The following is a 22486-nucleotide window of genomic DNA, read 5'->3' on the forward strand; positions in this document are numbered from 1 at the left end:
CTTTCCCCAGCGGTAATGATTACATTTGGACTTAAGATCCATGCAAGAATTTGTTGCGCAGTAAATCTCCTTGAGTCGCCCCCCCCCCCTCCCCCCGGCTCCCAGCCCCCAGCTCCCAGCCCCCAGCGCTCTTCAAAAGCCTTGTTATTCAAAGGGTTAGGATGTTTGACAATCCCAGCTTGTACAACTCCACCAATTAATTGGATACGTTGTAGTAGGGATGTTGGGTCTCTCTCATCTGTTGCTTAGAAAGACAAAGGCTTAGCGGGGGGGTTGTTCGCACCTCCCCGTGCTGCCGGGGTATAAATCGGGGCTCTTCAGGTCGGTCCGGCATTCATTCTAAAAGTGGACCTCGGAGCAGCAACTTTGTTTTATTTATTTTTTTAAATTTTATTTCCCCCTCAGAGAGCAAATTTGAAACATGCAGATACCGAACAGACCAATGGAAACTGGCGGATACTCCGTGCGTAATTACGCACAGGCCTCACTATGCGCTCAGAGCGACGGGAGCCGCTGCGCTCCGGCCGCGAAGGCTCCAAGCGGGAAGTCTTTCACCATCGAGGCTCTGCTCGCCAAGCCAGAGGAGGCGGCACCGAGACACAGGAGCGGACTAACCCAGTGCGAGGTAAAATACCCGCAAAACGCGCCTCCTCCGCACCTGGCAGGGTTAACGTTTCCACCGGCACAATACCTCTATTCACCTAACGCGTTGCACCCCAGCATTCACCCGCAGCCTGGATATTCCGTCTACTGCTACCCGCCGTTCACCTACGCACCATCCTGCCGGGGAGCGTTTTACGCACAAGGTAAAAAAATAAAAAATAAAAATGGAGCGACGTCGGACACGTGGAAGATCACGACTTCACGTTACAGTGTCGGTAAACATTTCCTTTCTCTTCTTTCGCAGCTCCCATGTCCAAAGCGAACGCAGCGATGCACCAGTTCAAGACGAAAGGCGGAAAGTCGAAACGCATGCGCACCAGCTTCACCAGCGAGCAGCTGTCCCGGCTGGAGAAGGAGTTCGCCCGGCAGCAGTACATGGTGGGATCCGAGAGGTTCCTCCTGGCCTCCGCTCTGCAGCTCACAGAGGCTCAGGTGAGAACTTGCACGAGGAAATTAGAACCAGTTTTATAAACAAAACAATAATAATATAAAAAACCCTAACTATTGTTTCTAAAAAGAAATAATTAAATGTTAAAAGACTTAAAGAAAACGTGCAGATTTTCAAGATTTTTTATTTCTATGTTAACATCTAATTTATTCCTCAAATCAATTAAATCAGTTCTAAAAGCTGTTTAATGTCGACTTAATGCTTTAGAAACATTAAGCAGCATTTATGTTATTAATCAATTTGGCAAAGCATTTTCACAAGCATAAGCTCATGAAAAAAAGGATCAAGTGTTTAAAAATTCTCAATTCAGAGTTATCTCTCAGAATATATAATTATGCAAAACTGACGTATATCAATTGACAAATATCAAACACGCAAAACATTAATGTTACATAAATAGTAAGGCAATAATTGAATCGAAAGCGGCAAACTTTGTAAACCCTGCCTCATGGTTTTAAGAAACTCAGTCTTACTAGTTAGCGCTACAACCATGAGCAAATCTTACTGGTTTTTTGGATGTCCAGCTAGATAATGCTCCATTTACTGGATTTCCTACTTCTGAGACAACTGCATGAAGTATCAACACCTCCCCTTGCTAGCAGGTTTTTAGCATTAGAATCACTAAGCTAACCAAAACTTTATACAAAGTTACAGTCTTGCTCTAAATCACAAATTCTATGATAGTTTTGTAGCTTTTACAAAAACTGATATATTCATTCAAAATATAACTTTCATAAACATATTAGTATTCCTGTTCTCTGCACAACACACAACCGGTGAGGCTAACGGCTAGCTACCTTTAGTCTATTCAAAATGTTCACTAAGACAAATCTGCTAATTTAAATAGCATTTCGAATGTTGAAATCCTTATAAATATTCTTCTCTCCGTCTCTCTCCAGGTCAAAGTCTGGTTCCAGAACAGACGCATCAAGTGGCGCAAACAGAGTCTGGAGCAGCAGCAGGCCAAGCTGGCCAAACTGGGACTGGCCGCTCCGCCGAAGAGTCCTGGATCTCAGGGCCATGGAGACGAAGGTGACGAAGACGAGGACTTCTCCGACTCGGATGTGGATATCGATGTATCCGATGACTCCGTGGACCACTGCTGACCGTTTCGGAACAAAGACTTCCCTGTACATAGCGCTGAGAAAGGAGACGGCTGCCTCCGACTATGACTATTTAATAGATTTATACTTTTATATTTAATTTTCTACGTTTATTCCTCGGAAATGAGAACGTATCCTGTATCGCTTTATATCCGACATATTTTAAAATATATTTTAGGACTTTAATGCCAATTCAGTTGTGTTTCTTTCTTTCTCCTCTGCCTTTCACATCAGAAGCTTTCAAAGGAAAACATAAAAGACATCATTTAAAAGTTCAAATAACACATTTTGTGAAAGTCACATACAGCATCTTGAGATTCTGCCTCTCCTCAGTAAAGATACACTCATCAGGGGTCTGAATATCATGCTAACTTGAGAATTTAAATAATTTATTTGAACTCTTCGATTTTGGGAGTGGATTAATTTTACAACGCAGCTTGAGTCATTTTTGCAAGCTAATATTGTATGGATACATGTGAATATACTGTGGGTTTTCTCTAATCTACAGCTCTGGGAAAAATTAAGAGACCACTTAAAATGATCAGTTTCTCTGATTTTACGTTTTATAGGTATCTGAGTAAAATGAATGTTGTTCTTTAATTCTATGAACTTCTGACAATATGTCTCCGAAATTCCAAGTGAAAATGTAGTATTTATTTGAAGAAAATGAGTAATTTGATCAAAATCAGACCTCAAATAATACAAAGAAAACAAGTTCATATTCATTTAGAAACAACAATAACAATGTTTTAGCTGAGGAAGAGTTCAGAGATCAATATTCGGTAGAATAACCACAAGGTTTTCAGTGGGCTCTTCATTTTCCCAGAGCTGTACAAGGAATAAAACTTTATTTACAACCTTAAGTTTACACATAAAATATATCCAAGAATAAACATTTGCTAAGAAACCACATGCTTTTTGTATCCGTCAACAATTTTCTGGCATAATTCTTGAGTTATATGAGCAAACGCTTTGACTTTGATCGTTTTGACATTAATTAGTTGGTTTCTTTGCGTGGAAGTTTTGAGATTGTCTATTTCAGAATCAAGATCCCAAACACAACAAAACTCAGCTATGAATGACAAAAGTAGGCCAACTTTGAGATCTTGAATTCAGCCCTGAGGAGGATTGTCAGGATAAACTTGAAAGTCGGGTCTGTGATCACCAAATGAAATGATCTCTGAGAAGAGAGGTGGTCAAATATCCAGAGTAAATTATTTCCAAAGCTTGTTAAAGATTTTACAAAAGACGTTTAAAGTTGAGTTGTATAAATTCAAATGCAAATTTATAAATTACTAGTTTTGCGAACCTTGAATTTGTTTCTGAAGTTCATTGTGCCATTTAATAGCACAATCAAATAAGTATGTTACTTTCAGTTGTTATAAAAATGCATTATCTAACTTCAAAAAATTAAACAATTGGGCCTCTGTCTCTTTAAAAACTCCTTTTCCTTCTGAAACGCCACGCTCAGGAAGTCATCACAACATGGCTCCTCTATTAACCCTTTAACAATGTTTCTACCAGCGTTTTACTGAGAAGTAGCTCCAGTATTGAGCTCAGCAGAGCCACAGTTCCACCAGCTGTTACCTAATTGCTGCTGGCTAGTCTGAAGGAGCCAGCAGCTCCTTCAGGGGAGGAGTGTTTGGAAACTGCATCTCCTTCCTAGAAGGTGCAGCTAGGTCGACCCACGTGTTTTGCTCACCTGAATGATTGCCATAAGAGATTCAAAGGTTCTCAAACATGCATGAAAGAATCAAGGCAACACTCTAGATATATTTATGATGAGGGAATGACATTGTAACATAATGTAAAGCTCAAAAGCGTCCATTTTACATAACACCGCTTTGTAAAATACAGTAAACGGACAGTGATGACTGCAGGTAAACTTTTGACCAAAACCTTCCAGACGCTGAACGTTTGTGCTGCTAAATGCGATAAATTACACTTCCTCATTACCTCGGCTTCTTTTATAATCGAACCCCTCTTCGGTCCGACGATCACGCTGGCCTCCAACATTTGCTGGTAGATCATCTCACCTCCCTCTGCACATGTCCTCCCGGGGCTGCTCTCAGATAAAGTTGGGGACAGACTCAGGTTCCCCTCCGATCTGTGCAAAGCAAATAAATACCCAGCTGAGGGGATTAGCTAGGATATCTGTAACCCCCAGGGTGGCAGGGGTCACTCTGTCTCAGCGCCACAGAGCCAAGCTCTCGCTGCTTAATCTGTTTAAACCGCCAGCATGGCTGTTCTCACTGCCAGTCGGTGGACACGGTTCCCACAGGCCTGTCCAACCACAGGCAGGTGTCCGCTCTCTGCTCCACTAGATGGAGCGTTTCCTCCCAGGTGGAAGAGTGTCTGCCTGGCAGACAGAAGGACGTCGAAGTTGGAGTCTTGTCAGAGTGGCTTATGGCAAACGCTGGACACAGCGTCATTATTTTGTGTTAACAGATATATATTCTAACATATTTTCAGGTTTCATGGAAATGTGTTTGCACAGGAAAGCTGCAGCTGAGGAGTAAAGAATGAAGGAATTGTAGCTTCCTATGCAGGTTAGACGTCAAGTAACGCTCCACTTCTGATTGGTGGAAATGGAAGCATGATAAGAAACAACTGTTTGTCTTTTCTTACTATTATTTTCCCTGTCATTTAAAAATGTATACAAGCACTTAATTTTGACACTATGAGGTGTTTTTTTATAATCCTTTGTAATATATATCTTTTGCTTTTATGATTTGGCCAGATTCAGATATTATCAATGTAATACATTGTCCAGGATTTACAGAAATGCTAATTGGAATTTTGTGACGGCATGCAAAGAGATGAAGTCAGACATTTTCTATAGACTTTAGAATAAAGTCATAAAATTATTATTTTCTTAATACTATATTCTTATATTATTTCAACTTTATTCTTGTACTTTTATTATATCTTCTTAGCGTGGCCTTTTTGTTTTCAGTCCAGCCAAATAAAATTTCCTTATAGCCAGAAGAGCAACGCGGCTCCTCAAAACAAAATAGCTTGTTTTATAACATATGCAGTAGGAAATTTGGTTAGATTTCTAATTTACAAAAGAAAAAAACTACATTTTGCTTTGAAATATTATTGATTTATTTTATTCCCCTTTGGGATTAATAAAGTAGTTTTGAATTTGAATTGAAATATAATAAATTTCCTTCAATGGGACATGGATTTTTTTCTATAAATTTATATAAAACGAAAGCAGATAGTTTGCATCACAATGAACACAAGTTGCAGACCAACTTAACTACATGTCTTCCCACCTTGTCTCTCTATCGTCCATTTTCTGTCTAATCTACGGCAAATAAAGACCACCAGTGCCAGAAAACCCTTTAAAAATGTGTAAATCTTCAAGGGAAAGGAAAAATGAGCTAAATCAACTAAAAACTGCAGTGGAAAGTGGTGAAAAATAAGACGTGTACTGGAAAGTAAAACAAATTATAGGTAAATCTTAATAAACAGCAGACATGATCTCCTCTGTCTCCCCACCTGGTTCTCATGATCACTTTGATTAACGGTGAAGTGGATCTGAAGACGGATAGAATTTGTGTAAAAACCCATGGCCAGCTTTGTCTGACGCGATCAGCCTGGAACAGGAAACCAAACGGCTCCCCTCCCTCCTCTCAGTGGCCTGGCGTAATCCCACGAAAGAAGCACACTGAAGCAGACTGAATCCTTGGGAAAAAAAACACTAAGAGCGTCCAGAGGTGGGGAATCAGGGGGGGTCATCGCCTCAATTAGCACGAGGCACCTTAACGGCTGGAAACACGCTGGGACTGGCTCTGTTCCTTAAGATTCTCTGCAGGGTCTGAGGGAAAAGCTCCTTATGAGAGTCAACTGGTCCATCTTCATCTGTTTCTATAGCTGCTGCTCTCATCGGAGGAGTCAGGTTAGCACCCTGCAGAGTCAGAGAGGATGTGGCTCTTTAGTCCGTGTACTTATACTGACGGAGGGTCTGTTTGTAAAATGTTGGCAGCTTTTTTAGGAGGAAAATCATCTTTTATAAGTCTGCCTCCATAATGGGAACGTACATGGGTTACACTGGAACAGGGATTACTATGAAGCATTTTTTAGGGTGTTTTCACACCTGCTGGTCCCATAGACTCGGTTCAATTAGGGACCAAAGTTGCGACATTTGTTACATTTTAGGTTGGTGTGGAAAAACCTGTTCCTCTCCTCGCCTGTGGTGTCGCTGCTCCAAGAACCACTGAAGAAAACGACATAAACATCTCTGAAGAAGACATGAACGCAACTTCATCCTTCAAGAAACGTAAACAAACATAGAGTCGTGTCGGATTTTTGAGGTTGTAGGATTTCTCCTTCGTGTTTGGCAAAAGACCAGAAGCCATTTCTCCCGCTAGATCCAGACACAAGCGTTTGTTTTGACTGTATTTACCCAGAATGCCCTGCACTACAGTCCGCTTTCTGCTTTCATGGATTTATAAAATAAAAGACGTTTATTATTTCATATAATGTGGCTCAATCAAAAACAAATAAAACAAATTATATATTGTATAATAATATGATGAAACGTAACAGCAGCACTCAGCACTCAACACATTTTCTGTTGTGGAAATGTGAAATTATGATGATGGAGCGGACATCATGATATCTTGCTCTGTTATTACACAAACAGCTGTTAAACACAGAAAATGGCGACTAGAAATAATTTTTCTGTCATTACTTTGGCGCCCCCTCTGGCAGCGCCCCTTGTACGAACAACAACAATGATAATATTCACACTAACAATGCTACAACAGAACATATCAAGATAATTTATTATAATTAGTATAGTCCATGTCCCTTATACGGTAGTTTGAATTGTTTAATCTTCAGAAGCTAGAAGCAGTGAAGCACTGTCTCCCGTGGTTGCGTCAGTCAGAGGTAACCACAAGACGCAGTACCAGTTCCAGTATTTGACCGTCAGATTGTAATGCAGCTGTGAGAAGGTGTGAAAGTTCTCTGGAGAGCAACAACCCGCTGCTCCAGCAGGGAGACACAGGACTGTGACAAAGGAGGCGATTGTTCCAAATAGAACCCCCCCCCCCTTTTTTCTCTCTCTCTCTTTTTTTTTTTTTTTTTTGCATTTTATTTGCAGAGGTGAAGAACCACTTTACTCCATCTAATAGTCATTAGCTTTCATTACCAGCGTTTGAAGTGGAAGCAGCTCTTTGTTAGGTCGTGAAAAGGGAACAAAAAAAAAAGACAAGAGGGGCTCCTCCGCAATATCACCGCCGCAGGCTCCTGGAAAGCAGCGGGAGTCAGTGAGTCAGAAAACAGGAAGTGGATACGGTTCGATGAATTCAAAATGCAACATTATTGAAATAATAATTTTAAAAATAAAAACATATCCGGAGAGGGTATACTTCTCTTTTTTGCCGACATTTTCAGACACCGACCCCTCAGACCTTCCTTCGCCGGTGTTCTCGTTAGTAGTCGGGTGTTTGTTTATTCGGAGGAGCCGGGGGCCGCAGGTGGCTCCTGGAGGACCCCACTTCTCACGCAGGTGGCACAAACGCAGCGACGTGCTACTTTTCCCATCTCGTTATAACGGGGTGAAATTTTCCAAGTATTTAATTGGAACAGATTAGCTGAGCACACATCGCTAATGCGGGACAAAACGGCAAATTAGCTTATTAATGAAGAGGGCAGAGCGAAGGCCTTTAAATGCAACAACGGACCGGGAAGGATGACCCAGATATCACAAGCATAAATAATAAGTTCGTCTAAATATACATAACAACCGATGTTGCTAATTGTTTAGAATTTAAATCGGTTTGTAGCTTGATTTTAATTACAGTAACTGTGAAATAAGCATGTTTATAGATGTATCTGTCGCTTTACTCTCGGAGTTGAGTATGTAATTAGAATCTCTGAAGTCACGGCTGTGAATTTTGTGCTAAATTCACCACTAGATGGCAGCATCTCCACGAGAGTCCATACTTTTCAGCCGACTCTTGGGTTTCAGATTCTTCTGCTGCATCTCAAGTCATATACATGGTTTCATATTAATGTTAAATTATACATTTTTTCGGAAGAAATTTTGAACTAACAAGACACGCCTAAGTTTGCTTTGTGTTTGATAGCTGTCGCCTCGAAAACAATAATTATATAATGCAACGCGAGTGACCGCTTAGAGAATTTATACTGTATTGTAAGAAAACTACACATTACATCATTATGATGATGGCCTAAGAAAATAGGAAATGTTATATTGGTCTGAGAAAACTTTATATAAATATTACATATAGCCAGCCGTATTTTTATGTCACTATCTCCAAAACATTTTGAATCCGAGTCACAGCAGCTGAGCCATTTCAAATCGTTATTTATTGTAGTGGAAATGTTTGGGTCTAGTTCCACTAGAGGGCAGCACTTACATTATGTTGAGGTTCCATATGTTTCTTACTATATTTGGACCCTCGAAACAACTTTGTATTTAATTGTTCATATGTTTTTCTACGTCTCATCAGTAAACATGGCGCAAATATTTAGGTCAAATTAGTGCACAGTTTGAGACACATTGAAAGATGGTGAAACTTGGTAATACACTGTGAAGAGTTGCTATTTTTTGTACTTCAGTTGTTTACATTTTTATTAGAACTGCAAACAGAGATGGTCCAAGACTTTATAGAGCCCTGAGCAGAATTTAATATGAGGCCCCATCACTAATTCAGCCAGGCGCCTACCAGTTACTACAGTTTTATAACATCTGGATTAAGTTGTCTAAGATTGACCCAGACATTTTTTTTACTCCACATTATTTGTGAAATAAATAGCAGTTAATAAATGTTAAATATTTAATATTAATTTTTTTCCTGACAGGAAAAGGAAACACGTTTTTCCTTCCGTATTTATTTACTCTTTACACATAAAGACAAACTGCAGTTTTCAACAATCTGTGCTGAGGAGAGAAAGAAAAAACCCAGAGCACCCTAAACACATCATGGTAAAACATGGTGGTGGCAGCATAATGAAGTGGGATTGGGATTGCTCATCTTCAGCAGGAAGAAGGATTCTGGGGATAGAACTATTACATGGCAAACCTGGAGGAAAACTTGCTTGAGTCTGCAAAGACTCAATGCTGGGGCAGAAGTTCAAAAGTCCTAAACATACAGTCTAAGCCATACAGTGGTTTAGATGCAAGTGTTAAATTGCTCCAGTTAAAGTCCACAGCTAAATCCGCTCAAGATCTTTCAGTACTTGAAAATGTACAAAGTCAGTTTCCAGAACAGTGCAGGTGGTAGAGAAAAAAGAAAAACAACAACAAGCAAACAAAAATGCAGCTAATCGTAGCAAGAAATATTGATTCAGGGCAAGTTGCAATCAAATGTATGCCACACTTTTCAGATTTTAATTAGTAACAATTTCGACCTAATTTTACTTCTACTTCCACTTCAGACAGGCCCGACTCAATGTTGGTCTGTCAAGGAAAACCGGTTTGTGGTTTCACAGTAAGAAAAGAGTAGTAAGAAAAGAGTAAAGGTTTAAGAGCATAAATCATTTACTTTATTAAAGTTTCAGTAACTTTTATAAAGAATCTGTTTTTACATATTTGTTAAAACTGCCACTGTGTTGTGAGACAGACAATCTGTGAAAAGATCGATCTACGCCTCCTTCCTGAGCTCCTATTGCCCTCTAAAGAAATGTACAGCTCCCGACAAAAACAACCAATCAGAGCCAGGAGGAGGGTCTTAGCACTGTCAATCAATCTTATGTACTCGCTGCTAAATGTGTTAATGTTGGGGAAACCACTTACGGAAAACCGTTCATCCACTGTTATTAGTTGCTATACTAACTAGCCTTAGCATTCACAACAAGCTATGCTAGCTGCTGTGGAGCACAGAGCAAGGAGGGGAGAGGAACGGAGGACCATCACCACCACATGGCGAGTGATTGACAGCATTAAGACCCGCCTCTTGACTCTGATTGGTTGTTTTTAATTAGTACTGGGAGAAGGCAGAGGTGTTTGATTTTTTTCACATATTGTCTATCTCATCCTGCCTCGACATAATGACAGTTTCAAGACATAGGTGAAAAACTTTTTTTTTTTAAATAAAAGTTACATGCTGCAGGTTTAATACTGTGTGTAACTGAATATTTAAAATAAAAAAAAGTTGGACTTTTTCCTCTTAAATTAACGCCCTTTGTTTTCCTGGGACATCAAACGAGGTCGCATTATGCCTGACTTTTAACAAGAAATATTTAGTAAGGAAAGCAGCATTAAATCTACCTCCCCCTGAAGGGACTGAACTATAAACGCGTCCAGATATTTCCACAGAGGAGCCGCCGAGCTCAGTGAAACCCCCTGTGGTCAGACCGACCGACTCTCCCGGAGCCTCGGGCTGGGAAATCAACAACGGGAGGAGGGGACGGAGGGCCACTGCATGCTCCGCTTAGTTGTTTTTTTTCCCCTCTAAAAGCCTCCGCGATCCGATCATGTATTAACCAGCAGCAGCAGGAGCGACGGGGGTCAGTGCGCACAGGCCCGCCGGGGGTTCATCATTAAACTCGGTCAAGCCACAAGTTCCTGCTGCTGGAAGGTGAAGCAAGGAGACGGTTGATGCATGATACCAGAAATGAGAGCGATCTCTGGAGATCCGATAGCAAAATTTGGGATGTTTTGTGTATTTATTAAGGCAGAGGGTGGGGGGGGAGGCAGATGTGCGAGGCGCGTTTGATTTAAACGTCAGAACAGCTGAATGCAAATATTTCCATGAACTTCATTCTCTCCAGTTGTAGTTTTCAAACTAATAGTCTACTTTTCATAAAAACGATCTGGTTATTAGCAGTTTCCCTCGAGTAAAGAGAAAAATAACCTTTATTTTCTACTTCTTGTTTTCTACGCAGTCAGATCGTTATCTTTAAACAGAATCGCTTAACATTTAAAAGAAATGAAAGCGCGGTCCCTTTCACAGAACCTACTGCCTTCTTTAGTAGCCTTTAGCTCTAAACGCCTAATCAACAACTTGTTTTACCTCATAATTTCCATCGGTAATGATTTTCTAATGCAACCTGCACGCAAACGAGCGCATTAAAGCGGATAATAATTAACTGGTGTGGCGCACAAAAGGGAAGCAGGGCGGCGTTTTCCCGCAGGTCCGTTCCCATTCACAGAGGACAGAAACTGCGGCGACGTCCAGACGCTGTCAGGGCAAATTTAAATGACTTTTTTTGGTTAAAAATCCAGAAATGAAGTTTGCGTGCAAACAAATCAGCGCTGGTTTGATTTGAGCCAAAGCTAAATCAATGTCAGGATGGAAAAACGAGCCTTATCTTTACTGCAGTTCGCTGCAGATGAAAGCTGGGAGACTTGCTACTTTATAAATGACCTTTGGGAACAACGTACTCCCGCTGAGTTATATCCACACTGATGAAATCAAACTGTAAAAAATAGAAATTGTTTTTGTTTGATTTCAGTAGATTCAACTATTTATTTATTTTTTTTTTTACAAATGGACTCAATAAACTAAATTCTAATTAAAATAACTTTTACTCACCTGGTTTATCCTCACACGTTAAAAAGAAATAAAACAACTTGTAAATAAATGTTACTGAAATAGTTCTAATTTTAATTCCAACAAATCTATTTTTTGAGAACCACAGCTAAGAGCTCTTCATTAGCAACGTTTTCTGCTAATGTGTAAAGACGTTTGTTAGCACTGTTGCTAAGCTATCTAAACTGGACTTAAACTTAACTTCTTGCGCCAAAAAATAAACATTATCAATCATGACAGACCCTCAAACATAAAAGACATGAATATTTACTAAGTTGACACACTGAGTGATAATTCAACACATTATATCGGCCTTAATGTTTTCAACGTACATAAAGAACGAGAATAATGCTAGCCGGAATTCAAACCAAAATCTGCAGACAGGATTCATCAGCAAAACAAATCGATGCATACAAATGTTTATATTTTAAATAATATTTATTACAATCTAAAGTACTTTTTTGCAAAGGTTTGGTTCAAGCTCCAAAATTAAATACATTTTCAAAGTAATAAATAAAAAAGCTCATGAAGCAAATGGAAAAACGTACAATCCCATCTATAACCCATAGTACTTTGGTCAAACATATCTAGCTCTAGTTTTCGCTAACTTTTTGAGGTTAAAGGTTAAAGTTGTCTTCTTGTAGTCTCTTTAACCCAACAAATACAACACAATGTTTTAGTTTAAACTAACTTAACTCTTACACAGTTTTATCAACTCAGCATTTGGGTTAAAAAATGTACAGTTGAAGTACTTTTCTGTAAATTAAAGCTAAGATACACAGGTGTTACTGCTACTTTGCTTTTTAAATTTGCTTTAGGTTCAATAAAAATCTGACCTCATGGAACTTCTTCCACAGGATGGAAAGCAAAAATGGTTAGACATAAGCTCAAACTAGAGAATGACTATATTAATTTAACAATAGCCTTTTATCCGCTAAGCAGCTAATAGAAGCTTACCAATGATTAGCATCCACACATTGACCAATAGGAAGATTCTCAGAAGCTATGTTTGTTTCTAGTTTATGGTTTCATAATTATGGTTCAATATTAACAGTGTTAGCGGCATACATTCAATAATTAGTTCAGTTTTGGAGTTTTAAACAAAGATGCACTGTAAAAACTTAATTTTGATGGTAATAACTAGCCATTGAATAATGCAAATCTCAATCAATGGATTTTTTTGTGACACAAATCATGTAAAGCTATTTTTTTAAATTATTTTGTTCATCAATGAATGAATATCAAGAACTTAGTAAGAGTTCAGAACTGATCTGAGCAAAGAATCCTGCTATGGCCAGTTCTGGATAAATCAAACCTCTAACAGATTTTGTGAGAATAAACAGTCTTGATATATATTTTTTAGATTTAAAAAACTTATATAAGTACATTTAAAACATTGCTGAAATGTAGCTAATTTACTGAAGTCATCAAACAGTTAATTACTGTATTTGTTCTTTGAAATATGTATTGAAATCTAAAATGCAGAGTTTCATAATTTGGTTCAGTTTTAGCTGTTATTTTTATTACAGTGCACAGAGAATAAAATACATTTCTTATGAATCAAGTAGTAATAGTGTTATCCAAATGTAGCAGCATTTTCATATAACCTAAAAACACGACTTGCTTAGAAATCAAGGTTATGTTCTTTTTTTTTTACTTTTTCATTTCCATCCACTCTTTATCAGTCTCATTATAGTCATTTGCCTTTGAAAACTTATTCTAGTATGAGTCAAACCTATAATCCGCCTACGTCCTGGATTACTTCATATTGATGGATATGCACAATAAAACAACTGGGGTTGCTTTAACCTACACAGTAAAAACTGCTGGGTTAAAAATAACCCAATACGTAACCCAGCGCTGGGTCAAATATGGACCGACCCAACGCTGGGTTGTTTTAACCCAACTGGGTTGGGTTGAGGGTTTGACCCAGCACATTGGGTCATGGCAACTAACCAAACGTTGGGTTAAATTGACTTGTTTAAATTGGTTAAACTGACCCAAAATTGGGTTGAAATTCATAACCCAACACAAGGGTTATTATACCACTATAGTTGGATTAAAAAAAAATTATTTGAAATTTCACTATATAAAAAAAGGATTAAAAGGCATATGAATTTAAAGCTTCTTTTATTTTCACATGATACATATATAGAGCCAGCAATTTCATTTACAAAAGTTATAAAACATAAGTAGTTAAATCACTTCAATTCATTTGGCTACAACTCCAGAAGTATCTGTTACTCCATATTAGAAAACATTTAATGAAAAAAAGTCTGTTTTAAAGCAAACTACAAGTAAACCTTTCAGCCATTAAACAAGGAGCATTTTTAACGACACTTTAGCATTTTGCCAGTCTCCCTGCATGAGGACATACAGGTTGTCACATTTTGTAGATGCACCACCAGGTTTGTCCCAACCTGATGGAGAGAGAAGACAGAAAAAACAGGCCATTAGTGATGAACTTATATAAACAGCAAACAATTTTAGCATAATTCAGAGATGAATGTTGACTTACAGGCTGGATATCAATGAAACCTTCTGAACTTCCAGGTTGATGGGTCTGAAACTCTACTCCCAAATGTGTAAGTAGGGAGGAGTACTGGCAGCAGCGTCAGGGCTACATCATCTTGTCTGTCTGGCAAACATAAGCTTGTGTTAAAATGTTAAATGTTAACAGTTTATAAACATCTCTTCAGCTTTCAATACCTTAAGGGAGAAAATTCATGTTGTTGAGAAGACGGCCGCTCCTTTCTCTTCTTGGCCATACAAAAGATCTTTGTTGAGAACAAGAGAGAGAAGACACAAAAACAGGCCATTAGTGAATTTAAAGGTAAAGGGATACATTCTCAAAAACTAATTTCTGACTGATTCTAGTTTAACACAAAACCTCACTATTGAATGTAATGCAATTATTTAAACGATCTGAGCATGATTCAGAGATTAAGGTTGACTTACAGGCTGGATATCAATGAAAACATCTGAATTTCCAGGTTGATGGATCTGAAACTTCTCCCAAATTAGTAAGGTGGAGCAGGAAGGGGTACTGGCAGCAGCTGCAGGACTACATCATCTTCTGTATCAAACATAAGTTAGTGTTAAAATGTTGCAGTAACTAGAAAGCATGAAAACATTTTAGAGAACATTTCTTCTGAGCTTCAATACCTTGAGGGAGCAGACTCATGTTCTTGGTCATGCAGAATGTCTTCCTTGAGAACGAGGAGTTTCGCTTAATTCTCCTGAAGATCCTGGATGTAAAATTACAAAATCTATCAGAAAAGAAAATCACAAATCAAACTTTAAGAATGACTGAATTAAATCTTATAGCTGTCTCCACTGCAAATAACTTGTAATTAGCCAGCAATTTCAAATGTTCAGAGTAATTTTATGTTCCTAAAAATAAATATAGCTCTTAATAAAATAAAATGACACATATAATTTAATTTAGAAGTAAAACTTAACACAAACTTAGTGCTGAATAACTTTCAGCACCAACTTTAAATAAATGTATTTGTAATTAATAGTAACAATAATAATAAAATGAGCAAACATTAACATTAGATATTGTCTTAGTTTTGCTTTTAATTCGTTGCCGAAAACCAGCGGGAGTTTGAAAGCAATGTGCCGGGAGACGGTCGTTCTCTTTCGGCTTAACGAGCCGCTCCGCCCGGTCAACTGACTGAGCGGGAGAGACGAGCAGGCGGCTGGAGGGAAGCGATAAGTCCGAACACGTCCGAGCATGTTTGTAATTAAGCTATATGTTAATAAACCGAGCGCATAATTCAGGTTTACACAACTAATTTATCGCCTAATAACTTTGCAAAAGTTATTTTATTTTCAACAAGCATAATATACCCACATTATTAAAGCTCTGCTCGCTCTCCTCCGCCATTACTGCTGGTGTTCGAACACGTAGCCTCAGCCCGCTGACGATGCGCGCGCATATTGCAAAAATCAGGGGACAAACCGTCAACTACCTTTTCTTTTAAAACTAAATCGATTTTTAAAAATTTGACTATGTTAAGTTATGAACAAATATGATTGAGGTTATATTAAAAACTGAATTTAATTTACTTGACAAATTGTGCCCTTCCCCTTCATCTATTTTTCCCCCCAACATCCGTGTTGTAGCAACACCGAAGCTCTTTGTCAGAGCAACCTGCCATAATAAACATTTCAAATAACCATAAAAATAAATATCAAACATGTTTGAAATAAATTCAATTTATGTATAAAATTCTATTAACGTTGAAACTTTATCTTCTTTTTACTTACCATGTCTTATTTCAACGTAGAGAAGTCCGATATGCAACGTTCACAGTCATGTTGAAAATGGAGGCTTGTGAAGAGGGGCGTGGCTTCTTCCAAGTTTCATCTTTAACCCAACCGTTTGGGTAAATCTACCCACCCAACTCCTGGCCCAACAGAAGTGTGCAAGATGTAGACTTCCGATAAATTTCTGACCCAACTCATGAGTTATGAATTTTGACCCAATATTTGGTCAAACTAACCCAACCTATGACCCAACAGCTTTAACCCAGAAATTGGGTTATGAAAATAACCCAGCATTTTTTACTGTGTAGCAGTTTCACAGTGTAATGAAGCCACACACTCTAAATTTGCAAAAGTAAAATGAAAGCAGAGGAGTAGGCAAAACATTTACTGAAAGCCAAATAAAAAAGAAATACATTCATTTTGTCCTGGGGTAAAAATAGAGAGAGAGAAAAAAAATATTTGAATGTCACTTTAAAGAAAAATGACTCTGATTTAATGTTTAAGCTGCTCTACTGAGTCACCTTTCATTTCTCCTCAGTCAACCTTCTAAATAGTGGCTCCTAACTTCCACCGAAACAGCTTTCACACGGCAGACTGCCTCCACGAACAGAAAAAAAAACACACGATATATTAAGCCTGAATGTGCGCCCCAATGAGCGCCTAATTGACTGGACACATGTGCTGCCTGTAACTAAGCTGGTCCCGGGCTCCTGTGATCTGTGGAGCAGGTACTCCGGGAGACCAATTGGCAGGAGCTCCGGTCCAATCAGCTCCCTTCCTGCGCAGCGTAAAGCCACTTGGGGGGTAGCGTGGAGGGCCGCTTGCTCTCGGTGCGCATTTGTGAACAGACGCCCTCTGGGAGCGCACAGACTTGCGGCACTGTTGAGTTTTCTAGCAGCATCTTCAGAGGGTTAGACTGTGCAGGCAGCCCTCCTCCTCCTCCTCCTCCTCCCCGCCCCACCTCTTCCTCTACCCGCGGACACCCCACCATCCTTCGGTCAAGATGCAACTTTAAGGAGCGAGAGGAAGTTAAGAACGACGATCCAGCTTTGTTCTTCCTGCCTAGAGATGATGTTCTCTTCCGCCGGGAAGCGCTGCTTCACGATAGAGTCTCTGGTCGCCAAAGAGAGCCCCCTGCCAGCCGAGGACCCCATTCGGCCGACGGCGTTGAGTTACTCCAACCCGACCACAGATGCCTTAATGAACGGCTACCAGGCTCCGGCGGCCAGGCCTCTCTACCAGAGCCCGGAGCTGGTGTTCCCGGAGACGGTGAACCACCCGTCCCTCACCGTGGCCCCGCACCAGCTCGGAGGCTCCCACCTACAGCATCCGCACTTCTTCGGCACGCAACACCGGGACCCGCTCAACTTCTACCCCTGGGTGTTACGGAACAGATTTTTTGGACACAGATTTCAAGGTACGGAAAAGAAGAGGAGATGGAGAGAGATCGCGCTGAGGTGAAAGATGTACGATCAGCAGTAGTCTGCCGGAAGTTTGTTGCGTAAATGTATTGACTTGAGAGTGAATATTTTCTTTAGATAGCTTCTTAAGACTTTTTTTTGTTTCAAAGGTAAGAGATTCTTGTTTGCAAAGTGAAACAGCAGAGACTGGGAACAGATGAGCATTGGTAATATCCGGAAGCCGCTGTCAATTTTTTCCCTCTTTTTCTTAAAAATCACAACAGAAGAAGAGAAAAACAAACTGGTTGTCGTATAACGCTTTTCCTGTCGTAGACATTTTTATAATAATAATAATAATAATAATAATAATAATAATAAATATGTACCACTCAAGTATAGGCGAAACATTAATAGTAATATAAATAATTCTGCGTCTGTGCATAATTATCTATTGCATCTGTTATAATTAATGTGAAAAAAATAACATTCTACGCATGTGACAAATTTCTTGAAGAATTTCATAATGATAATTTTCTATTTTGCAATTTCTTGAAATGTTATCAGAAACAAAACAAAAAAAGAGAAAGAAATCCCGATCAAATTTAAAACACTGCTTCCAAATTGTGGAAACTTTCAGTCATCCAAAGGCGTCCTGATTTCACATTAAAGTTCACATTTCACATTAAAAATAGGTTTTTACTGTGTTTTACTATTCTTAATAGGTTAAAGCAAAAGAAAAACTATAAATATTAAAAAGTTCTGATAAAAGCATGTATGCAAAAAAATAAAATAAACGGAAGTGTGCAGTGTTTAGTGGATTTAAATGAAAATCCTGAAAAAAATAAAGGAAAAAAGTAAAATAAAGATAAAAGAGAAATGTAGCATTTCGAAATGCGGTTTTTCTATTAAATTATATTCTTATTACATCAAATGTTTTAGATAACTTTTTTGTCCTCTAAAACGACAAAATAACTATTACAATTTACTTGCGTCATACTTGGAATGTGACAATTAACTGCTATAGTTGACTTTATGTTCCGCTAACTGCGTAGTTTATTCCGAAATTAGAATCTAAATGCTGGTGTTAAATAGGGCTGAAAAGGAAAGGAAAACATTGAGCGTTTGAAGAGTAAGTAAAGAGTAAAATGTGATGTAAAAAGTAAAATTCGCCAACACTTCAAAACAAACTAGTTGCTCCAAGTACAAAAAGATCATTGCGTTTTTACGCCGCTGTCAAGTGGCTATTTAGGGTTGGATAATGATGGTCCGGTTAATTGTGGAAAAATAGAACTTTCATAGGCAAGTACGTTGAGTTCACAGACTTCAGCTTTAACAAAGTCGCTGAACGTAAGACCTGGTTTGCTCAACTGGATCACATTCTGAATAAATATCTTATTTGGACGTTTTCTCAGTTACAGTTCAGACTCTAGACATGTTCCTCTTTTCTCTGTTTACCCAACGACACTTTGCTCGAACTGGGAGAGTAAAATACCAAATTGTAACAATGCTTACTTTTTAAAACCAGACCACTAGTGACGGGTGCCATGAGAAACATACGAATTCACATAGCTGATGGTCCGCTAACAAGCCAGAAAAGGTGGTTTAGAAACCAAATATTACTCCCGTTTGCAAAAAGAAAAGTGGTGGATAAATGGTCCAGAATGTCACAATATTTTTGATAAAATATTATATGTAAAACAAAACGTTTACACAGAAGTAATAGAATTTGTGCGAGGTAGTCATAGGAGTTAAATTTTTATTTAATTATATATTTTTTTGATCAGGCTTATTCTGATGCCACAAAAAATGCGTCAACGTGAACAGAAGTCTCTCAATAGTGTCTAAATAATAATAATAAAAAGGCTTACTAACCGAGAGACAACACAAGGGATATTTAGCTCAAGTGTTTTGACTTTACCTCCAGGTAACGAGGTGTCCCAGGACAGCCTGCTCCTGCACGGCCCCTTCGCCCGGAAGCCCAAGCGCATCCGGACGGCCTTCTCTCCGTCGCAGCTGCTTCGCCTGGAGAGAGCCTTCGAGAAGAACCACTACGTGGTCGGAGCCGAGAGGAAGCAGCTGGCCAACAGCCTGAGTCTGAGCGAAACCCAAGTAAGTTGAGTTCACACTTAGCTCTCGCCTGTCCTGCTTTTGTTTTTGTTTTTGTTGTTGTTTGTTTATTTTAAATTAAACTTAATTTTGAGTCTCAATTTTTTTTTACGTCTTACAATTCAACACTTATTTAGTTTATGAAAGAGCCATAATTAAAGAAATTCATGTTTTTAAGAGTTCATTTTACTGCTGAAATGAGTGCTATAAAAATTAATAATAATAAAAAACAATTTAAGAAATTAGTGTTAAATGCTTATCGACAAGACGGTTAACCTCTACTTCTTTACTGAGAGCGCAAAGGACTTAAATAACAAAGTGAAGGCTATTTCTGTAAAAAAAAAATGTAGAGGAGATGCTCACACACAATAAACATTTTTTTACTACATATGTCACACCTGTCAACTAAGAAATATATATAAATATTTTAGTCATCCTGGGCAACACAGCTATCTTGCGTGATATAAAAGTGAAATTGTACCGTTTAGCATTTTAATATGAAGCTGTTAAGCTAAAAGCTGGAATGTTGTGCATTTAGTCAGCATGAAAAGCATAGATGTAATCTGAACAAGAGGTGAATCTTGGTGAAAACCAATTAAATCAGTGCAGACCACACACATTCATTACAAGCAGATTTGACTCAAGTTTTGAAATACATTTCTCATCTTGGTTGGAAAATAAATGGCAGGTAAAATGTTACGAGTTTTAGCAGCAGGTCAAATTTTGGATTTGACCTGCTGAAACTAAACATGTCATAAATGGTGTCTGAGTATCAAATTCTGTAAATACAGCTCCTCCAACAGCCATATAGGTATTTAGGAAGATATTTTAAAAACCTGTAGAAAAACACAATATTCAAACAAAATATTGATATTTTAAAAACCTGTAGAAAAATACAATATTCAAACAAAAAACCCAGGAGCAAATGACAGCTAATATCTTAAATACAAGTATTTCAAAACAAAAATAAGAATAGTAAATGGCACAGAAAAATCCTGCAAAAACAAAATAGCATTTATTTTTCAAACCTAAGGTTTTGGATGGACGGATGGATGGATGGATAAACCTAAAATACAATAAAAAATGTTTAATACACCCACATACTTTGCTGGTGTTAATTAGAACTTGATGTATTTAGTTAGTGATTATAGGTTTAGTCTGAGTTTTCCAGAATATTTATTTAGTTAAAGAAGAGAAAAACTATCAGTGACAATGGTGCATTTGAAAAGACAACTCTCAAAAATCAAAATATGAAAACAAATGACAATAATAAATGACAATATTGACAATAAAAACAAAGACAACACAGATAAAAAAAGAAATGAAAAGATGATTAAAAAAGATCAAACTGAAAACAAAACACTCAAATATAAAATCAATAACAAACAAGAAAAACAAGAGGAGCAAAAATAGAAACAAAAACATTAAAGATAAAAAAGAGAATTTCTCAAATCCAAATGTAAAATCAGCTAAAGCATAAAAAACAAGGTGAAAATAATGATATAAATTAAAATCAAAAGCAAAGTAAAAAATACTGAGAAACCAAAATTAAACATAATAAAAATGAAAATAATCAAATTTACACTTAAAAGAAAACACAGTAAAAGTATGACAGAGTCAAATCACTGACAAAAATTAGTTTGATCATAAAAATAATCAAATCAACATTAAACCAATTAAACCTCAGATTCCTGTGCAGAACTGATTCTGTATGCCATCATAGTCCTGAACCCTAGATACATGCATATGTGTGAAAACATTAATACGATCTTAAGGAGGAAAACTGAGCTAAGCAGTAAAAAAAAAAAAGTCTGCAGCAATTACCTGAAAGAGAAAAGTTCATATAGAAAATAAAACTGATTTAAAAATCAAGATGTGTATCCAGTTTGGTGAATTTGCTAAACAGAAATAAAATTGTTTGCTGCTTTTTATGTATTTTCTTTCCCCCACGAAAAGTCAGAATCAGAGTTTCTCTGAAGCTTACCGTAACAATCCAATTCCTGTTTTTCCTCGTTAGGTGAAGGTTTGGTTCCAGAACAGACGGACGAAGTACAAGCGCCAGAAGCTGGAGGAGGAGGGTCCGGACAGCCAGCAGAAGAAGAAGGGGAACCACCACATCAACAGGTGGCGCATCGCCACCAAGCAGGCCAGCTCCGAGGACATCGACGTGACCTCAGAGGACTGAACCCGCACACGGGCCTGAGCGTCAGAGGACCAACACTATTTATTATGTAAGATTATTAAAAGCGTTGTTAGACTCATTAGAGGAAGACTCAAGGATTCCATGTGCGATCACTCCACGTCTTCATCGAGGAGTTTGGACGTCGAGCGCCACCGCCACGACAGCGGAGCATCATTTCATGATGGCTGAAGAGAAAAGTCGTACCCTACAGTACCATGGTGCTCGCTTTTTCTTTTTCTCTTTTCCTTTTTTGTACATAGGCCAGTAGTGAAGGTTAACAAAAAGCTAATTGTTTGATCACTTTCACCTTACTTCACTCGCTTTCACCTGTGCACCACATTAAGTCGAACTCATCCTCGAAAGGAAGCTGTGGTCAGTCAGTGAACATGTTGGTGAAACGGAACGAAACGGAAAACTTCTCAGACTCCTCACCACTTTTATTTTTAGAGACGGTCTTCATTGTCCTGCTAATGAAGGTTTCCCACCAGCAGGAGGCGACCTGTGACCCCGGGAAGCAAGTTGAGTCGCAATCACGAAATTGTCGTCTTTCGCCACCGTGGAACCATCGCCATAGGCGATGCACAAGACAACACGTCCCCGTTTGTTGCAGATTTTACGAAGCGCCGCGTGTAGAGCGAGACGTGTGGGGAAGCGTGTTTTTCGAGCGCGAAATGTATTTACAGACAGACGGCTTTGGAAATAAAAACTTTGAGACGTGCTCCTGTTGCATGGGAGATTGCTGCGTGTTGTTTTAATTGAGGCAGCAGTTTGTTCCCAGCAGCTACAGCAGCTGC

At 38.5% G+C, this 22486-nt stretch overlaps 2 protein-coding genes and 1 long non-coding RNA gene across 4 annotated transcripts; 2 read left to right on the forward strand and 1 right to left on the reverse strand.

Annotated features, from left to right (window-relative positions):
- Positions 1 to 359: 359 nt before the first annotated feature.
- noto (notochord homeobox) lies at positions 360 to 2406 on the forward strand. Its single transcript, XM_014989083.2, has 3 exons — positions 360 to 806; positions 908 to 1095; positions 2011 to 2406. Exons 1-3 carry the CDS (start codon positions 422 to 424, stop codon positions 2215 to 2217), a joined length of 780 nt encoding a protein of 259 aa, XP_014844569.2. The 5' UTR covers positions 360 to 421; the 3' UTR covers positions 2218 to 2406.
- An 11436-nt stretch (positions 2407 to 13842) lies between these two features.
- On the reverse strand, positions 13843 to 17060 carry LOC148152759 (uncharacterized). Of its 2 annotated transcripts, none has more exons than XR_015762024.1 (5): positions 14895 to 17060; positions 14688 to 14805; positions 14439 to 14506; positions 14248 to 14363; positions 13843 to 14149 (listed from the first exon to the last, which is right to left on the reverse strand). It is a non-coding gene; the product is annotated as an uncharacterized LOC148152759 (long non-coding RNA). The 2 variants fall into 2 exon arrangements; XR_015762023.1 differs by having other exon boundaries at positions 14248 to 14367.
- emx1 (empty spiracles homeobox 1) lies at positions 17054 to 22410 on the forward strand. The gene is made up of 3 exons (XM_014989724.2): positions 17054 to 17421; positions 19329 to 19513; positions 21528 to 22410. The coding sequence occupies exons 1-3, from the start codon at positions 17073 to 17075 to the stop codon at positions 21693 to 21695; spliced, it is 702 nt and encodes a 233-aa protein (XP_014845210.1). The 5' UTR covers positions 17054 to 17072; the 3' UTR covers positions 21696 to 22410.
- The last annotated feature ends 76 nt before the right edge of the window (positions 22411 to 22486 follow it).

The sequence above is a fragment of the Poecilia mexicana genome, unplaced genomic scaffold (assembly GCF_051168715.1).
Source record: "Poecilia mexicana isolate PSO_F unplaced genomic scaffold, ASM5116871v1 scaffold_22, whole genome shotgun sequence".
In the NCBI taxonomy this organism is placed as follows: Eukaryota; Metazoa; Chordata; class Actinopteri; order Cyprinodontiformes; family Poeciliidae; genus Poecilia; species Poecilia mexicana.